General features: G+C 37.3%; 2 protein-coding genes and 1 long non-coding RNA gene across 9 annotated transcripts in view; 2 read left to right on the forward strand and 1 right to left on the reverse strand.

Annotated features, from left to right (window-relative positions):
* LOC139962907 (cytochrome b5 reductase 4-like) overlaps nucleotides 1-16,682 on the forward strand; it is a 31,687-nt gene extending 15,005 nt beyond the window's left edge. For 3 of the 5 annotated variants that reach the window (XM_071963305.1, XM_071963304.1, XM_071963303.1), the window contains 10 exons: nucleotides 2,206-2,263; nucleotides 2,723-2,816; nucleotides 3,589-3,621; nucleotides 4,630-4,755; nucleotides 5,776-5,916; nucleotides 7,388-7,540; nucleotides 8,657-8,807; nucleotides 8,912-8,998; nucleotides 12,652-12,822; nucleotides 13,885-16,681. In XM_071963305.1, the coding sequence (XP_071819406.1) occupies nucleotides 2,206-2,263; nucleotides 2,723-2,816; nucleotides 3,589-3,621; nucleotides 4,630-4,755; nucleotides 5,776-5,916; nucleotides 7,388-7,540; nucleotides 8,657-8,807; nucleotides 8,912-8,998; nucleotides 12,652-12,822; nucleotides 13,885-13,939 (1,069 nt within the window). In that variant the 3' untranslated portion in view covers nucleotides 13,940-16,681. Of the gene's footprint in view, nucleotides 1-2,205; nucleotides 2,264-2,722; nucleotides 2,817-3,588; nucleotides 3,622-4,629; nucleotides 4,756-5,775; nucleotides 5,917-7,387; nucleotides 7,541-8,656; nucleotides 8,808-8,911; nucleotides 8,999-12,651; nucleotides 12,823-13,884 lie in introns of all 5 variants that reach the window. The other 2 variants (XM_071963301.1, XM_071963302.1) reach the window with 1 other exon arrangement.
* LOC139962909 (uncharacterized) overlaps nucleotides 1-22,865 on the forward strand; it is a 47,466-nt gene that overhangs the window by 14,320 nt on the left and 10,281 nt on the right. The window contains exons 1-4 of one of the 3 annotated variants that reach the window (XM_071963308.1): nucleotides 14,680-14,814; nucleotides 16,699-16,787; nucleotides 18,643-18,769; nucleotides 19,473-19,590. In XM_071963308.1, the coding sequence (XP_071819409.1) occupies nucleotides 19,506-19,590 (85 nt within the window). In that variant the 5' untranslated portion in view covers nucleotides 14,680-14,814; nucleotides 16,699-16,787; nucleotides 18,643-18,769; nucleotides 19,473-19,505. Of the gene's footprint in view, nucleotides 1-14,679; nucleotides 14,815-16,692; nucleotides 16,788-18,046; nucleotides 18,103-18,642; nucleotides 18,770-19,472; nucleotides 19,591-22,865 lie in introns of those variants that run through there. The other 2 variants (XM_071963310.1, XM_071963309.1) reach the window with 2 other exon arrangements.
* Nucleotides 20,671-22,437, reverse strand: LOC139962910 (uncharacterized). The gene is made up of 2 exons (XR_011791393.1): nucleotides 21,712-22,437; nucleotides 20,671-21,121 (listed from the first exon to the last, which is right to left on the reverse strand). It is a non-coding gene; the product is annotated as an uncharacterized lncRNA (long non-coding RNA).

Genomic DNA, 22,865 nt, shown 5'->3' on the forward strand with positions numbered 1-22,865 from the left:
AATGTTTCTCTAGCTATACTGGTTTGCAAAATATTCCCCTTTAAATGATACTCTGGAATGTTCTTTGAAGGCTAAATTGAGGTCAGCTCGTCGGTGCAGACCTAATTGTTCATGTTAATCCTTTGTTTTAGGAATTTCTAATTACTCTACCAAAACATGTTCTTTTAGCTTCACAAACCCAACATAGCACCATTGGATGACAGCTAATGTCATTTGTCCTTGACACACATTATGTAACACCTTATGTGCATGTGATTCAATGCCATAAAAATTATAATTTTTCCCATTGAGAATTGTGTTTTATGTGTTCTACTGTGACGCAACCAACCAAGCATCAAGTTATTTTGCTGTTATTTGCTGTTATTTTATGACTAAATTGACTAGGTAGGAATAATGTGGGTTTGCAATTCATTGCAATTATGGTCCCTAAGCTGAACATTAGCTTTTACCAAATGTTGAAGAGTGTAGGCCTATATGCAACCTTGAGTCGTAATGAACACAATGAACTGGTTGACATCAATGTTCTTTGTGGTAATTTAACGATTCAGCTACTATTTCCTTAAATTGGTGTCATCAGGCCAATGAAATTTGAAAACTAAAGCCAAATTTGTCATTTTTTTGGCACTTAAACCACCAAAGTGGCAACCTTGCTCTGAGGAACAGACCTAATGGTCTCCATAAAGGATTTTTTAGTGGCAGTCTATTGGGTACGTATATGAAAAAAAAATACATCATGTTTTCACAGTCCTAGTTCAGGGATTTTTCATCCTATGATTCAGGAGAAGTGAAGTTTGAACCTCGCGCCAACTTAATCTAATATATTTTGAACAGTGACGTTATGGCGGAACTTCTTTTTTTTGGGGGGGGGGGGCTGCACGGACGATATCATTAGCAAGGTACACTGTAGGGAGTAAATTTCAAATTTCTGAAAGTTAAATAGCGATTTAGACGGAAATTTCTCGTTGCAGTTGCAAGTTAGCAATCTTTTGAAGAGTTAAAATGTCTGAGAATTCCCTTACTCGGTTTTCTTCATAATATGTTGTTCAGATATTTTGTTATTTGAGCAATTTTTTGAAACACAGCAGTACACGAAGTCTGTACACATTCCTGTGTTTTGTATGAAGGCCAAGCATAGAGTCAGATCTTTTGTATTCACAACCATACAGATCGATTCTGACCAATGTGACACACTGACATCACGTCTTGACAGAAGTCAGTGCTAGATTTAAGTTTTCTGGTAGGACAGGACTACATTTCAAAAGCTCTCTATCATCACAGAAACTAAAAATTCATCACAGGGCAAGGCTTAAGGCGATACAAAGACAAAAAATGATATGACTGAAAGGACTGGATCCCATTTTTCACTAAACAATTCCTTAAAGCAGCATTTCGCGTCCTTTTCTATGGTTTTTCTCAACCTCACTGATTCCACGATGCCATAACGACATACATAACTAGCTTATCTATTCAATCTGACTTGAAATAGTGGCATAAAAGTTGAAAAATTTACAACTTTCAACTTTGTTTTTCTCGAAGATATTTTCCGTTGGGGTCCAAATAAACCTCGTCCATAATAAGAATATTTAAAAGCTACGAACGTCATTGACCAATCCGTAATACAACACCATGCTTGATTTGTGTAGATTGTCAATGGCAGTTGTACCAGGGAGCTATTAGAGTACCAGCTGGCTGGTTGTACCAAGTTACCTACTGGACGTTATGAATCTCTTTTTAGCAACGGCTCATTACTAAACCTGCATCTCTGATTGGTTGAATTCAAACTAGTGGGTTGGGGGAACTGTATGCAATTAATATTAAATGTGTAATTTGTTGGAGGACACTTTTCTCATTATCTTTTAATGTCTTTAATTACTCTCCAATTACCGCTTTTGGCAGGGAAAAAACTTGGCTAATATCTTCGTTTGCTGTTTTGTGATTGATATATGTTAAAAACTCTATGAACTTGTCAAAAATGTAGAAAACGGCGACATAAAGCAAAATGCTGCTTTAGGATAGTCCAGCCACTTTAACTGATGAACCTCAGCTGTCAAAAGTGTCATTTATCAAAACATCAAATAGTGGTGTAGAAATACAACTTTGACTGATAGCAGCGTTATTCAACTACAGCGTACAGTATCAAATATTAATGTTGTGCCTTTAATAATTCATTAGTAAATGAACTACTATCAATATTCAATTCTACAGGTATGATTGGTATCAAAAGGATGATGCAGTCTATATAACAGTGTATGCCAAGTGCAAGGTGAGCTAACACCCTAAGTCATTGGAACGTTACATTCTCAGAAACAGATGAAGTTTTCTCGATGATAAATCTACGTCGTTTACAATTGCAAAAAAAAATAGTTTACCAAATTGTTAGATGCCAGTTACAGTATCATGCATTTTATTTTACTAACTGCATATTGGGGTATTCATTAAAGTTTTCGGATGTGTGGATAGTTAGTTGATCTTAGTGGACTCTTAAGAATTTCAATTGAAATTCTTTTAATTGATTTTACAGTTCCTACTGTATTATGCAATGTGAAGTTATTTAGTTCTAATCATACAGTTGGCTTTTCCTTTCCTCACCTCCCCATACCTTTGTCATTGCTGCACCCCCCCCCCCACACTCCCACACCAATGTTTGTAACTTCCTTTACAGTTATGTTACAATTCCATGTACAACCTCATTATTTTGTCATTTACCCTTTCACTGCTCTAGAATATTGCAAGAGAACATGTGATCATCGACCACTATGATCAAACATTTAGGGCCATCTTATATCTGGATGATCACATTTACACAGTTTGCCTCGGTAAGTTTTTTGTAATGAATTTGATTTTGGTGAATAAAGAAAAAAAGAAAAGTTATAAGGCAGAAGGTCAAAGCTAGAAGCATAACCAAAGAAGAAGCCACCCATGCAAAACAACATGTTAAAAACTGGGTCTGCAAATTTGGGAAAGATTCATATTGTTTATCAACTTAAGAATGCATTCATCTGAGAAAACATAAAGTGGCTAAGTAAAAAATTAATGGTCAAGGAATTTGACAGAAAACTATTTCAACCAGTCTTGAACGGTGTATTTTTGTTTTTAAAATTATGTTTATTGCCTATACCGTGTTTTCCCTAGTCGTAATGTTTCTTTGCTAGAGTTAGCTTGAGTTATCTGATCTGACTAGTTCTTCTACTGAAGTCATCCTTTTGTCATGAATGAGTTTTTGTCTATTTAACTAGTTATATGATCTATGTGTTTGTACTGGCTAAACTATCCTTCCTTAGTCATAAAGTATCTTTGCCAGACTTCTTTATCTTCAGAGTCTTCAGAGTATCTTTGCCAGAGTTAACTCAAGCTATCTAATCTGACAGGTTCTACTACTTCTACCATAATTTCCCCAACAACAATGTGCCTTAATTTGTTTCAAATTAGTTGATCCTAGTGGTTCTACTGTCAAAACCACGTCTAAATATGTTTCTGTCTAAGGTGCTTTGAGTGATAAGATTTTGCCGGCTTTATTGCTTTTACTGTTTTTCATCGGACTCATGTGTTTGCATCCTAGTTACTTCTTGTTTTCTTATATTGATGCAGATCTTTCAGCAGAGATACAAAGAGACATACAAGGTAGGTGTAGGAAACTGCAATTTGTGTTACATTCCCCTGTTTGTTTTGACTTGTTGTGTTTTAACTTTAGAAACCATTCGAAGAGTTTCCTCAGGTTAATTGTCCTTTCTCATGTAAAAGATACTAAAACGTATCGTCCGGTTTAAAATTAACAGACTTGATATTATTCTATAACCTTTTGTCTTTATGATTATCTGTTGGGAATTTTTTTTTTGTAAACTTTGAAACTATGGCCAAGTTTAAGGACAAGATTTGACTGCAAATAGGTACAATGGTAATGATCACAGCAACACAGTGTTTGTAATCTCATCTCAGATATTTCATCTCTAAGGAAATTTGTCCCATATAGTCTTTTTCTCATGAAAATCCTCCATTTAATTTAAATCCAAGTAGCCATTTTCTTGGTCCAAGCACCTTCTTTGAACTTTATCCTGGATAGTAAATGCCAACTAAAGTAATGTAATTGGGTGGCTGTCGGCCTACGACAGGTCATTCTTGTGTTAACCTATCCTTTCATTCTTGTGTAGACCTAGCTTTCATTCTTGTGTAGATCTATCCTTTCCTTCTTGTGTAGACCATATAGCCTTTCATTCTTGTGTAGACCTACTGTAGCCTTTCATTCTTGTGTAGATCTATCATTTCCTTCTTGTGTAGACCTAGCCTTTCATTCTTGTGTAGACCTACTGTAGCCTTTCATTCTTTTGTAGACTTATCCTTTCATTCTTGTGTAGACCTATCCTTTCCTTCTTGTGTAGACCATATAGCCTTTCATTCTTGTGTAGATCTAGCCTTTCATTCTTGTGTAGACCATATAGCCTTTCATTCTTGTGTAGATCTAGCCTTTCATTCTTGTGTAGACCATATAGTCTTTCATTCTTGTGTTGACCTAGCCTTTCATTCTTGTGTAAACCTAGCTTTCATTCCTGTGTAGATCTAGCCTTCATACTGTAGTTAGCTATGTGGTCTCAGGTCATCAGTGATCTGTTATATCATGTTTTTGTCCTTCAGTCAGAGTGAGAAGTGGACCAGTCAACAGAGCTGACTTCATCTTGAAGAAAACTAAACCAGGACACTGGACAAAATTAGGAGTGCCTAAGGATCACAACGATGAATTACAGCATGTCAACGAAAGAGGTTAATTTCTATTCATCATTAAATATATCCAGTGGAAATCGTCTAATTTGTGACATTTTTTCAGCATTTTACCATCAATTTCCATTGAAATGGCAGCTTTCTATGTATGTTTGATATCAATCTTTGTTAAGAAAACCGAGGAATGATGGCGCATGAAATATTCACATATATTAATGTCTCAACTGAAGATTCTTCAATTTTTGTTGTTGGAAATGTTGCAAAATTTCTGTCTTCGGAAGACAGATAAACATTTTCCTATGCAACTCTGCAACCATCTCTGTGTATGCTTGTTTGCATCTTGAAGTCGAGTCAAACAAGATTCCTGCACGAAAGCAGTTTTCCCACATGGTTGTTGACTTCTGACAAATTTGAAACAAGCCTTTTTGAGATTTAGTCAAAAAAAGATTACATTCAATCAACCATGGCACTTTTCAAGTTTTCTGTGGGGCTAAATGAAAATTCATTAGCTATTGTATCATGATTCAGTTTCATTCTGAAAATTGCCCAGGCACTTTTCAAAATAATAAATGTGACACATTAAAAAGGGAAATTGGACAAGTTTTGATCCTCCAGTCTATTTCTTCATTATTTTGATTTTTCAACTGAACTTGATATGTTCCTGATTTGAGTACAGAATAGTATTTAAGACATGTCAGTGTTGAATTCTACAATTTCTTATTGACATCATTCAACGCTGAAATTATACTTTGTGAGCTTGACTAGTCAACTTTCATTGAAATAATGAAGTAGAAAAAGTTAAAGACGTTTTAATAAATGTAATTAATACTTATATGACAATTAATCTGGACAATGAAATATAGAGAAGTGAATGTAACCAATAAGTTACTTGCTCAGTAAACTTCATTTAGTAGAGTATGTTGGTGGGTGCTTCTGCTTGATCAATTACACAGTTGTGTTTTGTATTTATTTTGAGAAATAGCCAAGTGTGGCAGAAATGTTGACCCAATGCTGTAAATGCTGCTTACCACTTTTAATCTTTGATCTTGTTTTTATTTTCAGAACTGATATTCAGAAAGTGCAAAGTTCATGAAATCATGCAAATTAACCACAACACAAAGGTCATAACCTGTGAACTCCCTGAGGGTACTGTCATGCATGTACCAACAGGATACCATGTCTATTTGCAAATGGAAGTGGATGGTATGTTTTATTACATTAATGGAAATATTCTTTTAAGAAGTAAGTCGTGCATGGGTGTGCTAATTATGTGTATGGAGATCAGTGAAGTTGGAGAGATGGACGTAGCAGAGTCTCGCTAGCTGAATGTTTTCCTTATACAGCCCTGCTGAGAAGTCATAGTAAATGTAAGAATGTTTGTTGTCACTGAGACTTTGGACAGGAATTCATACACAGCTGCATATTTATGGATATGCAGTTCTTACCAAGGAGTAGGTATGCCCTGATGTCCACCATGACCCCACCATGACCAATGACAGATTGGACGGATGTCCCACCGTTAGCAAATGTTCTTGAAATAACCGTGTCTCCTGGTACTCTCCACAATCTTCAATATAGAGTAAAAGGCTTATCTTAGCTCTTAAACAGAAGTCTATACAGAGGTTGCACAATGTTCCATGCCATCCACTAGACAAAAACACTGCCCTAATAGAATGGATTGTTGAGAATTAATTAGAATTGATACTGGCACACACCAGTCTCAAACAAGTCAACAGAGGGCGCTGTTATATCCATTCTAGTCATGCACTAGACAACAAAACTGCCCTAATAGAATGGATTGTTGAGAATTAATTAGAATTGATACTGGCACACACCAGTCTCAAACAAGTCAACAGAGGGCGCTGTTATATACTAAAGAATCTAGCATGTTCCATCAGGAGCAAACCACTTTAAAGAAAGATAAATTAAAGATAAAGCTATCCTTTACTCTCCAAAGTTTATTATGCTCTCCAGAAAAATTGCAAAGTCCTATATGACAGCGCCCTTATCTAGAACACTAGAGAGCCCCATTTGTAGTGTGGACCTACATGACAACACCCTTAACTAGAACACTAGAGAGCCCCATTTGTAGTGTGGACCTACATGACAACACCCTTAACTAGGACACTAGAGAGCCCCATTTGAAGTGTGGACCTACATGACAACACCCTTAACTAGAACACTAGAGAGCCCCATTTGTAGTGTGGACCTACATGACAACACCCTTAACTAGAACACTAGAGAGCCCCATTTGTAGTGTGGACCTACATGACAACACCCTTAACTAGAACACTAGAGAGCCCCATTTGTAGTGTGGACCTACATGACAACACCCTTAACTAGAACACTAGAGAGCCCCATTTGTAGTGTGGACCTACATGACAACACCCTTAACTAGAACACTAGAGAGCCCCATTTGTAGTGTGGACCTACATGACAACACCCTTAACTAGAACACTAGAGAGCCCCATTTGTAGTGTGGACCTACATGACAACACCCTTAACTAGAACACTAGAGAGCCCCATTTGTAGTGTGGACCTACATGACAACACCCTTAACTAGAACACTAGAGAGCACCATTTGTAGTGTGAGGTATTTTGAGAATCCACTTTCTGTCTTCATGTTTCATAACTGTGTAATCTTGGATGTTTCGTTCTGGTATTTTCTCTGCAGGTGCACTAATCAACAGACCCTACACAGTAATCACTCCATCCTTACAGAACAGTGAGCACACCAAACAGGCTCACTCTGGACGGTTTCTGAATTTTATGATCAAAATTTACAGTGATGGTTGCTTGACACGGCATATCGAAAACCTCAAAACAGGTAACTGTTCATCTTGAAAGTGCATTACATTTGATACTCTTTCCTTTTTTATCTAGTGTACTTTATTTGAGTTTAGTGAACTTTGCCAACCAAATGCAAAACTGCTGATTTACAACAAAGCAACAGTAATTTATCAAGTATCGGTCCTATGCAATGTCACATAAAATTATTCAGTACAATGTCTCAATTTACAGTAGTAAGGGGAAAACACAGACAAGTCAAAGAATGCTTCATATCTTTAAGTTTTACATGAAAAGATCACTTAGTTACACCTTCATTAGAATCAATATCAGACCACATATGAGATGTGAAGATCACCACCTTACACCTTCATTAGAAACATTATCAGACCACATATGAGATGTGAAGATCACCTCCTTAAACCTTCATTAGAAACATTATAAGACCACATACATCATGTGTAGATCACCACCTTACACCTTCATTAGAAACATTATCAGACCACATATGAGATGTGAAGATCACCTCCTTAAACCTTCATTAGAAACATTATAAGACCACATACATCCTGTGTAGATCACCACCTTACACCTTCATTAGAAACATTATCAGACCACGTACATATGAGATGTGAAGATCACCTCGTTACACCTTCATTAGAAACATTATCAGACCACATATGAGATGTGAAGATCACCTCCTTACACCTACATTACAAACAATATCAGACCACATATGAGATGTGAAGATCACCACCTTACACCTTCATTAGAAACATTATCAGACTACATATGAGATGTGAAGATCACCTCCTTAAACCTTCATTAGAAACATTATCAGACCACATATGAGATGTGAAGATCACCTTGTTATACCTTCATGAGAATCAATATCAGACCACAAAACCACCTGTCTAACATCAAGATATGATACATGTTGTTTCAATGGGTGTGGTTATTGGAAACATTTATATTTGGTAATACTAAGGAATACTGTCAATTGTGTGAGTTCACATAGAAGTGAAGCTGTTGGATTCAGTCGAGGGTTACTGTTTGTTTGGTTGACAGATTGGACACTAGGGAAGTGGTCTACAGAGTGCTGTTATTCTGTTTTTGCAATTATTTATCATGCCTTAATTTTAATTTTTTATTCTAGTTTCTAACATTCAGATCAGTGACTTTGAAGGAAATTTTGACGAATCCAGATTAAAGAAATGTACTGACATGGTTCTTCTTGCTGCGGGGACAGGACTGACTCCTATGATCCGTTTGATTAGCCAGACCACAGCAGGGAACCTTCAGAAGAGGTAGGTGCATTGGTAAATTTATTCAAACTCTTTGGTTTTAAGGTATGGTGGGTGAGGGGAGAATTGCTAAGTGTTTAATTCCAAATATTTCCTTTCGTTTACAGTTGCATCAAATTGCTTTTCTTCAATAAGACTGAGAGTGACATTTTATGGAGAAGTGAAATGGAGCAACTGGAGCAGCAACAAAAGTCGTAAGTTGTTTACCGTTACTCTAATACCCTGTGATTTTACAAGAGCATATATGAAGCGATACAGTAGTCAGATTTATGTTATTTGGTTCTTGATGAAAAGAGAGAACTACTCAGCTAATGTTTCATAATGATAAAGAACATTAAAATTGCATTTTCCTGTCTAAACATTCAGCAATTTTCAGTTGAAACTGATTTCAAATTCCTAAGTTTGTGCACAGATTATTTAATGTTTAGTTGATATAAAAGCATTTACAATACATAGAGGGATTACTGTCTGTAACGTTTGGTCTGTGGATTTTATCTTTTGAACAGCGTAACAACTCTTAAAAAGAATATATAATTGCTTTTCCTATTTGCATAGGCCTACTGTGTACAAGCTAGGCCTGGCTGACATTAACAATTGACGTGTCAACACTTAATTTCTATCAATTTTGACGTTTGAGTCTTTGTATTTCAATACCTACTTCGGACAACCACAGAAATGACTCAACTAAATTGCTTATTGCCGTAGTCACCTGATGTTATCATTCTAACTCTGGTAAACGAGTGGCATATGACATGTCATCATTTAGCTCGTACATAAGTAATATTACACAGTGTTTAAAAATTAAATAGACAAAATGCACTATTAGCATCTGAGTGATGTGTAGAAGGACGTATGGTGTTGATGTGTGTGCAATTTTAAAATCAAATAGATAGTGGCATAATACAAAACAATATTTTGATGAAGAACCAATTGAATGGCACATAATTTAACCAGGAATGTTGAAGCCTAGGAATACTAGTACTACTATATAAACAAACTCAGCGAAGGTTAATCAGCGAATCAGCGTTAATCAGCGAAGGTAACTTTGGCTGAATAGCATCTTCTTCCTCCATGCTATGTACCAGGTAGATATAGTCCAATCAAGCTTAATTGTATACAATGTAAATGCAATGGAACTTCAGTCACTGTATACACCATGGAAAAGAAGTACAGGGCTTGAATTTAGGAATGGGGGAGATGTTGACAACACAGACCTTTCCTTTCCCAGTTCAAAAATGGAGTAAAGATTGTAACCCATTCTGTCTGACTGTGTACATGTATGTAATATCAACAATTATGTAAGTAGGATTATATTCCAATAGCAGATTTTTTAGTTATCACAGGATATAATTGGAACATAATTTGCAAATTGTGGCCAAGTTTTTTTTCCATTAAAAATAAACTGGTGTCTGGATATACATTACCCGCACATGTTCCCAGAATCCGCTCCACCCTTTCTCAATCATTTACTTTTCTGTAAACATGTTGACGGTTGAAATGCTTGTTTTCATGAAATTTCCAAACAACTTGCAGGAGAAAATATTATTTTTAGTTCAATTCCAGTAAGCAGAGTTGCTGGTACAATAGACTTTGGCTATTCTTTGTTATTGCATCATAACAAGTTGACAATGCCTCTGCTTAGTTTGCATATTCAAGTTTACCAGGGTTTTATTCTTTTGTACTTATCTGTGCGTCATTTGTAACATCCATTCAAGAACAAGATTTCTTGAAAAGCTGCATTTTTCAAATTCCATTCGTTTGGTTTTGGTTTTTCTTTGGTTTTGGGTGTTTTTTCTTTCAATTGGCAAATCATTCAAAGACTTAGTGAGGACAAAAGGAAAATAGGTTTATTGGTAGGATGCCATAGTTCTGAAAGACTGGAAGCTCCGTGAATTGAAGCAACCAAAGTACTTAAAATTCATGCTTACCGAGCACCATTTCATAAATGTTCAAATAATTCACTACAACTTATGTGACTGTTAGTATATGTATACTATATTCTAAGTTATGTAGGCTGGATAACTACAGTATTATTTTGTTATTTTGCAATGAAATTGTGACTGTAATGGTAGGCCAAGGTGATTGACAAAATTTACCAGCAGTTATACATAGCCTGTGCCTAATCATAAAAAGTTGGTTATAAGTTTGTATTTACACACTAGCACTGTTTCAATTTCCACTGGTTGCATCAAAGTCTGATGAACAGTGTTCCAATTACAAACAGGTGGACGCAGGATTATCATAACTTACCCATATATGTTAACTAAAGATAGATTATAGCTTACAAAATGTACAAATGGTGTCTGATCGATCATTCACTGATTTCAATACTGAAAGTAACTTAGAATACCTGGTTAAACCTTGGCCGCTTGCTGGAAAATTATTAGCTCCTTGCAGAGCATTATTTTCTTCTTGCAAAGAAATGAACAATTTTTCCAGCCCTGGTTCAGGGCCTACGTTGAGTACTTTGATCGTAGGATCTCTGAATGTAAGCATTTGGCTTCCATTCCATGCAGGGGCAACAGCCACAATCCATGACTGTTACATCCACCTCTCATGTGAACCTCCATGGTTACACGTAGTGGGGCACAGGATAAGTCTGTAACTTAAACTATACGGTTACATGCACTTGTGTAGTGTATTTTATTGCATCATTGAATAAATTATGTTAATCCCACAGCATCTACGTTTGCACGTAGAACACTACATCAACCAGACGAGGTTGGTCAATGTGTCAGCCAATAAGATCCCTTTCTATAGCAGTGATGGGCGGGGCTTTCCAGGTCTAACAATCATTATGCTAGTATAGGGTGGGTTGGCAAACTTCTCTGAATGAATGTTGTGTATGTGCCGTGGTAAATTATGTCTGTGGTGAACAGTCTCACAGTAATTAATGCTGCAGCTAAGCAGCACTTACATAGATACTGCATACAAAAAGTCAGAAAAGAGGGATCTACGGTTGCAATTGGGAAAGGAACTGAAAAAAGGTGAATATTTGAATCTTTGTTTGTATTGATGTTGAAATGGTTCACATCTATTAGTCGTATTTGTTAGCGTTGATTATTCATTACAATTTTCAAACCAGGCGTTCAAATTTTTAAAGCCATGAGAAAGCAAAATCAAATTTGAACGGGGCGCACCACCCTGGTCAAAATGGGCTTGCGAGAACCCTGGTGAAAGGGGGAAAAATTAATATGACATCAAAAACAATTTGTGTGGTGTTTAGGTTCATTAGTGAGGTGATTTGTGCAAATTTGTCTAATCGATGAGAATGAATGCAGTTGTGATACCTTGTAAGGTATCATGCATCAGAAGATGGCCATCAAACAGTTTGTCACAATTTCCCACTCTTAAAAGTGAAATTGGCTATGGAAATATTTAATGGAAGAAATGAGAAATTAACTATGACGAGATATTCGAACATGTACATAGCTAGAATTTACGCTCCAGATGTGGCCAGCTGTTAGCTACTGTGCTGAATTGAACATGATCTGAATCCCACCTCCCCACCCCACACCGCTGCCCTCGTCTAGTTTGATTTCACCCTTTGTGCACACTCATCCTGCAGGCAATCATTCTGTTTATGTTCCTTCACAACCCTCTTACCAAATGTTTTTATAATCTAATATAATATTCATACATTGGCGAGAAAGTGCTATAAAAGCCCTTTGACTCTTTTTTGGTACCAGGTTTAATTTTGCAAACTACAATGCTCCTTTTGTTGCAAGAAACTCCCACAAGATGCTTTTAATCGTAAAGCCTACCCTTTTTTCAAAACAAAGCAAACTCATGGTGCTAATGTGTGCTGTATGACAGAGATTAACTAGAGATGTACTTTCCTTTGCAGGTTTAAGCTGATAAACATTCTTTCAGATGCTGACAATGCATGGCCATGGCTGAGAGGGAGGGTAACAGAGAACTTACTGAGACAACAGTTAGCAGACCTTAAACCAGCAGAATTCATCAATCGCTTAATATGTGTGTGTGGACCAACTCCCTTCACTCAGGCTGCTTTTAGGTGCGCATACAACATGTTTTGTTCACAATGAAAGTAGTCAAAGTTATGAACTAACGAAAGTTTTGGTGATATTAATTTCATACGAGCACTGTTAGTCAAGTCTGTGAAATGGTCAAAGGAATCGCAGGTTGTCAGTTTTGCCCACAAAATGTGCTAGAAAGTTAAATGATGGCCACTCGTTTTCAAATTTCAACTAGCATTTTATTAATATAACCCTCAAAATTAGACACATCGTTGTACTTATGCACAGACAGTGACGTCTCAACCTTACTGTAATTGTAACTTAAACATAAAACAACCATACAGTACATACCCTGCTGCCAACTTAGCTACAAGTCATGGCGTGACAAGTCACCTACCAGATCGATCAAGTCCCAAATTTCCTTACAAGTTTTTAGTCACCTTTCCTATGCGCAGTGTTGATTTAACTCACAGAATTAAGTTTGATGTCAGTTTGAAGGGCCAGAACAATTAGACTAGGGTGCAAAGAATTTCTCCCAGATCAAATTGAGATACTCATATAGAGTCAGTATATTTGTATTAAGAAGATGGTACTTTGGTGTATGTCAGTCTGTAGACTGATATGGTAGAGTCAAACTGGTATCAGCATATTTCAAATTAAATTTGTTCAGTACCAGACTTGCAGTGAGTCTATACTTGTACTCACTTGTATTCTGGCAGAGTTGTACTAAGGGTTGGACATTTAGTTGAATGTAATACAGATACTCATTTAAGATAAAGCACTCATACTGATGCTTTATAGAGCTGTGTACATGCAACGTAGGAAGGGTAATTGGACCTGAACTCATATTGATGCTGTTGTACTCATACTACACATCTGTGTACCATTTCTGGTCTTTCTGGAATTCCCTTCATGCTGACACCTCATAAAATAGGTTATTCAAAAGATGTGGAGGGGACAAATAATGGTTTCCTTTATCACTTCCAATGCTTTCATTTGATATTGAGTGCAAGTATTGGCCGTTCCAATTCAATGTTACAATTTCATTGTCACTGTTAACTAAATCTTATGTTTCTCTGCTTTCTTGCTTTTTGTCTTAGGATATTGAAAAATATTGGCTATTCTGAAGACTCGATCCACTTGTTTACCTCTTAATTTGGCGGTGAAGTACCATTTTGGGTCTGCATGGACCTACACGCAAAATTCATCACTTTCTAAGCTTGCTAAAGGATAGGTAGAAGATATAAACTGACATGGCATACCCTCCACATGAAAGCTGACAGGTTGGACTATCCTCCCACTTACCTATAGATAGAAAGGTGACCATTTGGCAGCAGAGCACCTTCCACCGCATGTGTCAGCTCTCATTGTCGAATCTTCCTTTAAAGTAGAAGCTTCAGTTGATCCATTTAGGAACTTTTCCCAAATGGTTCACATTTCAGGGAGAAATTAAACTCTAACTGTGTTAATAACTGCATCACATAACAGTGTATTATCAGTCTTGAAATTAGTTTGCTTAGTTTTTGGATGGGTTTAATATGTCTTGTGTATTGATATCTACCACTTTTCAGTTATGATCATGGGTGTAGGAGTCCAATTTGATTGGGGGGGGGGGGGGAGGCTGTAACAATTGCCCAAAACAATGTAACCAACATGGAAGGGCGTACTGGTGAGATCCCCCTCACCTTTGAAATTCGATTACATTATAAGGAATGCCAACAGTGTTACATATAACATCGTCTTGGACAGAGAAGGAAAGCATGGAGTGCTAACTGTCTCAAAACTCCACAACATCGATGTCAGATTAAAGTCGGTCAAGCTTAGAACGTTAGTCTAATTACCCCATGTTGAGTTCTTCACGGAAGTACTGACTCTCATGAAACAAGATTATTGCAGTTTAGCTTCTTTTTTTGCAGTTCCCAAAACAATATCAGCATATTGCCCAAATCTTTCAGGGACATATCTTGTTGGGGGCCTACGCTTATGGTTCTGATGAAGGGAATAAGAGAATAAGGATAATTGGTCTGAAGGTTAGTGGTATGGCTTTTGTCATCTGATCCTTGGGTGACAAGAAGAGGGAAAATGTGTCTTTGTATTTACAAGTATTTCTAAACTTTATCATGTATATTTAATATAATAAAGTTCTGTAGACCGGAAACAATCACTCAGGTATTGTCTTCTCTTCTGCCTTGCTCTCTCAAAGTGGAGATGTGTTATAAGGCTTGTGGGTTATACGTTTTGGACCACAATCATGTGTTATAAGGCTTGTGGGCTATACGTTCTGGACCACAATCATGTGTTATAAGGCTTGTTGGCTATACGTTGTGGACCACAATCATGTGTTATAAGGCTTGTGGGCTATACGTTCTGGACCACAATCATGTGTTATAAAGCTTGTGGGCTATACGTTGTGGACCACAATCATGTGTTATAAGGCTTGTTGTGGGCTTCTGGACCACAATAAACCCAATTGGTGTATTACCAAGTAAACAATCAGAGACAACTTTGGTTGATGTTCATGTATTTCTCTATGAATTTCACAATGTTTATTTGTGAATGCCATCCTACGGGAGGGGTCAAAGAAGAGGGGTGTCCCCTTCCCCATTGAGATGTGTTTTATTAATTAAGGGTCCTAAGATCCAATCTGGTGCTATATTTGCAACTTGAACTAACTTTATTTTCAAGAATTACCGGGCTAAGTTTGTGCAATACTTTTGTGTTTTAATTGAGGCAGATAAAGTTTTTGTTTGAGTATTTTTTAACACTACAAATTGCATCTGGGGAGGCACAACCTTTTTTGGAGGGCATATGCCCCCCCTACCTCCCTGGCCACCTTTTGGCTACATCAAAACAACTTTGTTCGTCATGGCTGCTCTGCAGTGATGTTGAATGGGGTGCCTTCGCCTACCCCAGTATTTAAGAAAGTGGTCAGATGCTGTGGCATACACTCTCGTCCGTCGGATGGGGACGTTAAATGGCGGTCACGGGAGCAGGTATGGGAGCGAATTCACACCCCTGCCTCGTTATCCTCTGAACACTTATCTAAAGAGAAGGCTTGAAATAAGCCGGTGTTCATCCACAATCTAACACGGATAGGATCTCAAATAAGCTACTGTAAGGCTTCCTGATCCTTGGGTCTCTAACTAAACCAAACTAAATTCTTCCATATCAGAGATATATAAGGAGGCCCCCACATCCATTGCTTGTCTCCCTGTGAGTCATCCTATCACTGTGATAGGCTCTTAATATGACTTGCAAATTTACTATCCTGTTTCCTGTAGATTCTGCAAACACTACTAATGCCATTATGAGCCATTTGATCAAGCTTGCCAACATGGTGATTATTAAGCCTGAGAACATGGTTTGTTGTGACTGAGTTGAAAATATCTCATGTCCTTTAACTGGTGAGTTAACTACTCTCTCATACTCTTCCATGCTGAGCCTTGTATAAGTAGGTTTACAAGAGGAAATAGTTGCCACATCTGAATCAGAAGGGCTAGGAATATCCCCAGTGCAGTTAGCATCAGCTGTAAAGCGAACCTGTTACCTCGATTAAAGGTTGTTGCACGCCTACCAACCATGCCTCTGATTGTACCCATTCTTCTAAACAATAATCAGTCTTTATCCTTACAATTTTCTAGTGACCTATTCACTAGTTTGTTTGTAAGCATTTATTGGAAGTCTACGCAGTTGAATAGCTGCAAATAGAACGATACAAGACAAGACTTACACTGTGAAACTAGTCGATATGATCGACTACAACTATTTTGGAACGTTGTTTGAACAGCGCCCTCATTATAGATCTGGTTACAGCTAGTACACAGCTCTCCTGAGTACTTTTTGCAACAAAATCTGACAAAATATCTTTGCAAAGCAGTGCCAAAGTTACAATACATTTTTCTCTTTCATTTTAGGGCCACAGCTAGGTGCTAATGCTTACTGGATGCTGGGAGAGATCAAATTTTCAGAGGGAAGAAGGCCAACTAAGTTTCCACCAGAGGGGGTAAGTAGCACCAAACTGAAGGACTGTTCTTAAAACACATTGTGTGGACCCAAATACAATTTAGACATTCAGTAGATACCTGTCATGCTGATGGAATGACCTCTTATCACACTAGGGAATATGTCAATCATTGGGAACTCACTTGTTTAAAGTTCAGTACTGTATTATTCATATAGACTACAACATGTGTGAGACACCATATGAAGATTCACCCAATAGACAGAGATAAACAGAAATGGTGTAAGCAGGGACGTAGCTAATGCCTGATGATTGGGGGGGTATAGAGCCAGAAAATTCTGACTGCTGCCTTGTTCCCCCGCGCTACTCGCCAACGATATGGTCAGTGTCAGTCAGAAACCCCATCTTTCGCGACTAACTGCACATCTGTTCTGAACTTTTTTTTCGATACATTTGTCCCCACTGGCGCTCACTTCACAAAGTTATTAGCCTCTCCCAACCAAATGTTTTTTACCTACTGAAAGAAAGATAATTTGCAATGTGTTTTTCAATGATTAAACTGATATTATGATTACCATTAATATTGTATCCACTTCCCCGATAATTCTAACCAAAATTGAAGGGTAATAACACAGCATATGATTGAATTTTATTGGCATGCGATGTAAAAACCGGTACATGCCTATATGATATGCACATTGACATGTGTAAAATTTTGGTTATATTTTTCGGGCAAGTCATTACAGCCCCCAAATCAAATTGGGCTCCTACGCTTATGACGGTAGTTCTATTAGGCATTTTTTTGGAGTATTCATAATCATACCAACTTTTGTGTGATGGAGTATAAGAATCGCGAGATACAATTTCTGAAAGTGACAAGGAAAACGTAGTAAATATGACTGATTAAAGGCCAATTTTGACCGAAATTTTTCAATTTTTAGGTCATTCACAATCACAGGAATATATGAATAAGCCTAGATAAACTATAGTGCGACAGTCGGAAATTCCGACTGTCGCACTCCAATTTTCCAACTATCGTCAGTTTTATCAAGTTCGGGGGGGCGAGACACCCCCACACCCCCACCCTCCTCTAGCCACGTCCCTAGGTGTAAGTCACAACATCTCAAACAATCATTAAAAGAGGTTTAATGTGGAGTCTAAAAATTTCAATTGTTAGTTAAGATGGCATACTCCTATTAGCGTTTACATCAATCTACCACAAGTGTACTCATTCAGAAAAAGCAACAGGAGAACAACTTTCTTGTAAAGTTATCAATTAGGGTCTGGTTTTTTCTTGGCAGGGATGTTAAGGAGCATGAAAAAGGGTACAAGTGATACAAAAATTTGGTCAGTTGAGGTAAGTTAAGACCAACTTAGGCCTCCCTGGAACAGCATACAAAAATTGATTTCTGCTGAGTAAAGAGGTTTGTTTACAAGTGAGGAAAACTTCAGTCTCTCATAGTAAACAAGCAATCTGCATGGTTATGATATAGAAAATTGAGGGTGCTATGAATGGCCAACTTGTCAGCTATCCACTTATTGGTTGCATTTAGCTTGTGAGAGCTAAATAGATTAAGGGGTCACATTACTTTTTGATTTAGTGTGTATTGGGGCATTTAATAGGTGTATACTACCACAGACCCTTTTATCATGCCGACTAGTATTCAGCAATTGGTTGAGCAATATTGTGTGTCTATGTGTAGGACATTTTATTTGACCGCATAAGAATCAAACATTTTCAGAAGTCCAACATCTGTTAACAAACAATTTAATAACATGTTAGTACTTTTATTTTCCAATCATTTGAATGTCATTAGTTGAATCACAGAAACTATATTTAATAAGTTGAAACAATGAAGAATCAACAGTGTGTTTTGTTTGTTTTCTATCAAAATAGGAATTAATGGCCAAAGAAGTTCAAAATTCCAAGGCTGCTACTAGTGCTTGAGGGAAGACTAAAAGCAGAAAGAATGCCTAATGACAGAGAAAGAAGACATATTATACAGACACTGTGTGACTACATGGTAGGATATACATGGCTAAAATAGGTAGTTTAATACTGTAAACTCACACCAAATCATTGCCAAACAGCTCTCTGAAATCGGGCATTAAACCACATTATATGTAGAGAATGAAGAGACAAAGTTTAAAACAAGACAGATTGAGCTGTTTAAGTGTAGCCATTTTCTGCTTGTCAGTATGTTGGAAAAAGTCATTAAACCACAAAATATGTAGACTATAATGAGACAAATTTTAAATTAGAACTTGTGCAGTTGTTAAGGGTCAAGGTCAAAGTTCATTGTAGATCCATTCCATCATAGAAGAAATGAGTACCATAGATTGCCATCTTGTAATTATGTTTTAATCGTAATAGATGCTAAGATCCCATAACAAGGGAGTTTGTTAGGCAAGTTTCAGGAAAGATACTGTATGATTGATAAAGATGGCTACCTTCAAGGTATGCAAGGAATTAAGATGACTAATGAAGCAATCCATGACAGAATGAAGGTGAGATGACAAAACTATTACTTAATGGATCATTCAACTGTCAATTTGAGTATAGTAATTACTTAAATGTAAGTTTAATTGCTTTGTTCAAGGGCTGTCCTAGCATGTTAGTGTTTAATATCATCAGATGCAATGTTAAATTGCGACTAACATGCAACATCGTGTAACATGTTGAAAATTTTGAGTTTCTTTGCTTACACTACATTTCGTGCTTAATAGAATGCTGAGTGAAACTAGCCACTGCTGTAGGTGATGAAGCATTTGGTGTTTAATCCGCAAGCTCCAGCTCATTCATTGGGGCTTAAATTGAACTCCTACCCAGATCCCAACGAAGAGAGTAAGTGACGTCTGCTCCTGTAACGCGACAATAGCATAAGAGACTGTGGTATGAACAGACCTTATGGGGAAAAAGTTAACACGTCATTTAATGAAAGTGAAAATATTCCCCATCTTGGTGGGGGGGAATTCATTTCCCCTGTGGTTTGTATAACAAAAGAGAAATCTGTAAGCAATGATGATTATTAATGCATCTTTGCGTGATTGATTACTAATCCATCTTTGCGTGATTGATTATTATACAAATATGTTGAGAGTACAGGATGGATATGATGCTCGCATTGTATAAATTATTGGTAGCAGTATGCTAGAGGCAATGGGTTGTAGGACTATTGTTTGCGAGTGGGTCACAGATATGGTCATGTGCAAAGAAAGTTGGAATGAATTTCAAAACTAACCAATGAGTCTGTCTTGCATACAAAGATTTACTTCGCTGCTAAATAAACCCGAGCCCGTTTAGCAGGAGTGTCAAGCAAAAATCAGGGATGTTTAAATTTGGTTAAAATGTTCTTTTTATGGTAGTTCGCAAGAGAAGATGTTACCTAACTTATATGGAATTGATACCAAGTTTTTGTATTGAATGAGTGCAGTTGTTAAATTTTTTGTCCCCGCCATCCCCACCCCACCCCCTGAAAGAAGTATCCCTAACCATGATGGAATATCACTTAGTAATATTCAGTCTTACCGAAGGTGATGGAGTACAACAGAGTTGAGGAGAGTGGAATTTTCGGAACGTTAAAGAATACATCAAGTTTATTTCCTTCGTCCTCAGATTTAGTGTAAAGTTGTTGTTTTTTTTTGGTGAATATTGTAAGGATAACAAGCTCGTTCCCTTTTTCCTAGAACTGAATATGTATTCAAGCAAAGCAAATTGCTCTTTTTTTGTATTGAATGAGTGCAGTTGTTAAAATTTTTGTCCCTGTTATCCCCACCCCACTCCCGAAAAGAAGTATCCCAAACCGTGATGGAATATCACTTAGTAATATTCACTGTTCCCCTGACCAACACAGGAATAGTGCTAACTTAAGGCGAGGATAACAGCTAGGTACTTGACTCCATAAAGAACTCGGACATGTGGGTGTATAGAACAGAAAAATATATTGATACAATTGCCGACTGAAACACCCGTTCATATAGAACTCGGACATGTGGGTGTATAGAATAGAAAAATATAGTGATACAATTACCAACTGAAACACCCGTTCATATAGAACTCGGACATGTGGGTGTATAGAACAGAAAAATATAGTGATACAATTACCAACTGAAACACCCCTTCACGTAAATCACACACTTCACATAAATCACAAATTATGGAATGATTGAGTTATAACATTAGGATATTCTAGAAATTAAGAAACTTGATCTCTTTATACGTCTTATGATACTTAAAGTTCAAATGACAATTTCAATCCAAAAATTCAGTAAGCTTCAGGTTGCTGTCACTGTTTCACCAACTCCCATCTTTTGGGCCACTTTCTCTTTAGGCCAGCGCCCCTTGTCTCTCTTGCTCCGCTGATGATGGTCGAGAACTGCAGGGTACAAAATACGTTAACTAGTATTTTGTCTATACATGCTCTGGAATTATCCAGAGGGAATTTATAATACGAACCCTAACCACAGTGAATCTTCCTGCAGATGTGAATTTCCCTTTGGGATATTGAAAATGCATAACACATAATAACATAAATGATAACATAAACCCACCACCAAGTCCTAAATAATCACAAGGCTCCCAATTCTATAATGCCCCCACTTACTGCTCCAATACAACACTTACTATATGCATACTATCTCTACCCCTAGGGCAGCTTCAATGGCCAGGATTATTCTAGAACATAATCTCGGTATCTAAAATATCATGCCATACCCCAAGACACAATTCTCCTCTCCCTGATTGCATTATCTTGATCCCTGATCCCTGATTGCATTATCTTGTAACACATATTACTAAGTATTAATGACATATCCCCAAGGCTAGAGCCAAAGTTCCCTAGGTCAGGATACAAACCCCCACAATAACAGGGACTCTTCAATAAGCAATGAATAGAATAAACACATTCTAATACCTTGAAACATCAGTCCCCACATGTTCTTAACAAGGATAAATAATGTGACTTACTTCACTGGGCTTTGACTTGCTCCCGCTCTCCAGGTACAGACTGGCGCGGCCACGATACATCCACACAGAACCGGTTACTGGTCAAATTAACTCCGGTGGTGACAATAAATAATATATGTTTTTTTGCATATAAAATGTTGGCCTCGCAGGCTAAGCTTCAAGCATCTCAACAAGCCTGAATACAACTTAGTGCCCTCACAGGGTCTTACCACAACAGCAAAAATAACCAACACACCACGCCCACAGAGGACACAGCCAGTCTTGTACAACTGTACCTTTCAAACCCTGGGAGTCAAGTGAGGAATATTCTCCAACTCTGAAATGAATGCATACCATGTACTGCTCAAAACAATACATAACACAAAACAAGACACAAACAAGACAAATATACAGGACACAAAGGGATAAAGCTACTACCTTCAAGTCAGGTTCAATCTAGCTTGTGCCATTCAGAGTCACTCAAGTGATACATAAGGCAATACATAACATAAAGAATACATCAAGTTTATGTACTTCGTCCTCAGATTTAGTGTAAAGTATTTTTTTGGGGTGAATATTGTAAGGATAACAAGCTCGTTCCTTTTTTCCTAGAACTGAATAAGTATTCACGCAAAGCAAATTGCTCTTTTTACCCATCATCAAAGTAGCTGTGCAGTTACTAGTGTATTGGAAACAATATTATACCTGCCATAAGTTTTGCCATATGCTACTGTGCATTATTTTTTGGGGGAGGGGGGGGGGTTTCCCTTAAATTGTATGTGCATTGTGTCACGTTTGTTTTGACATATAAGGCTTTATTCTGTGCAGTGATAATCTTTTCCTATAATCCCAGAGATATAAATATAAATATATTTAGAGGAAAATCTTGAAAAAGGTTGTAACAAAATTAATGCCGGGTCAGGTCAGATCTTTCTGGAAACCCTACAGACTAGGAGAGAATTGGTCTGGGAGGATGGGAGAGGGGGGGGGGGCCGGTCTTAGTGGAATATTTAGGAACATTGCAGTTATTGTGTGTTATTCTCCATCTCAATTAAAGACCTGTTATTTATGTGTAAATTAACACCTAGTTACTTAGTATTTTGCTGTTTGGATGCAGCCAGGGGTGGGACCTAGATTCCCCATCTCTTAGATTTTGTCTGTAACTCCACCAAAAC

This window comes from Apostichopus japonicus, chromosome 21 (assembly GCF_037975245.1).
Source record: "Apostichopus japonicus isolate 1M-3 chromosome 21, ASM3797524v1, whole genome shotgun sequence".
Taxonomy (NCBI): Eukaryota; Metazoa; Echinodermata; class Holothuroidea; order Aspidochirotida; family Stichopodidae; genus Apostichopus; species Apostichopus japonicus.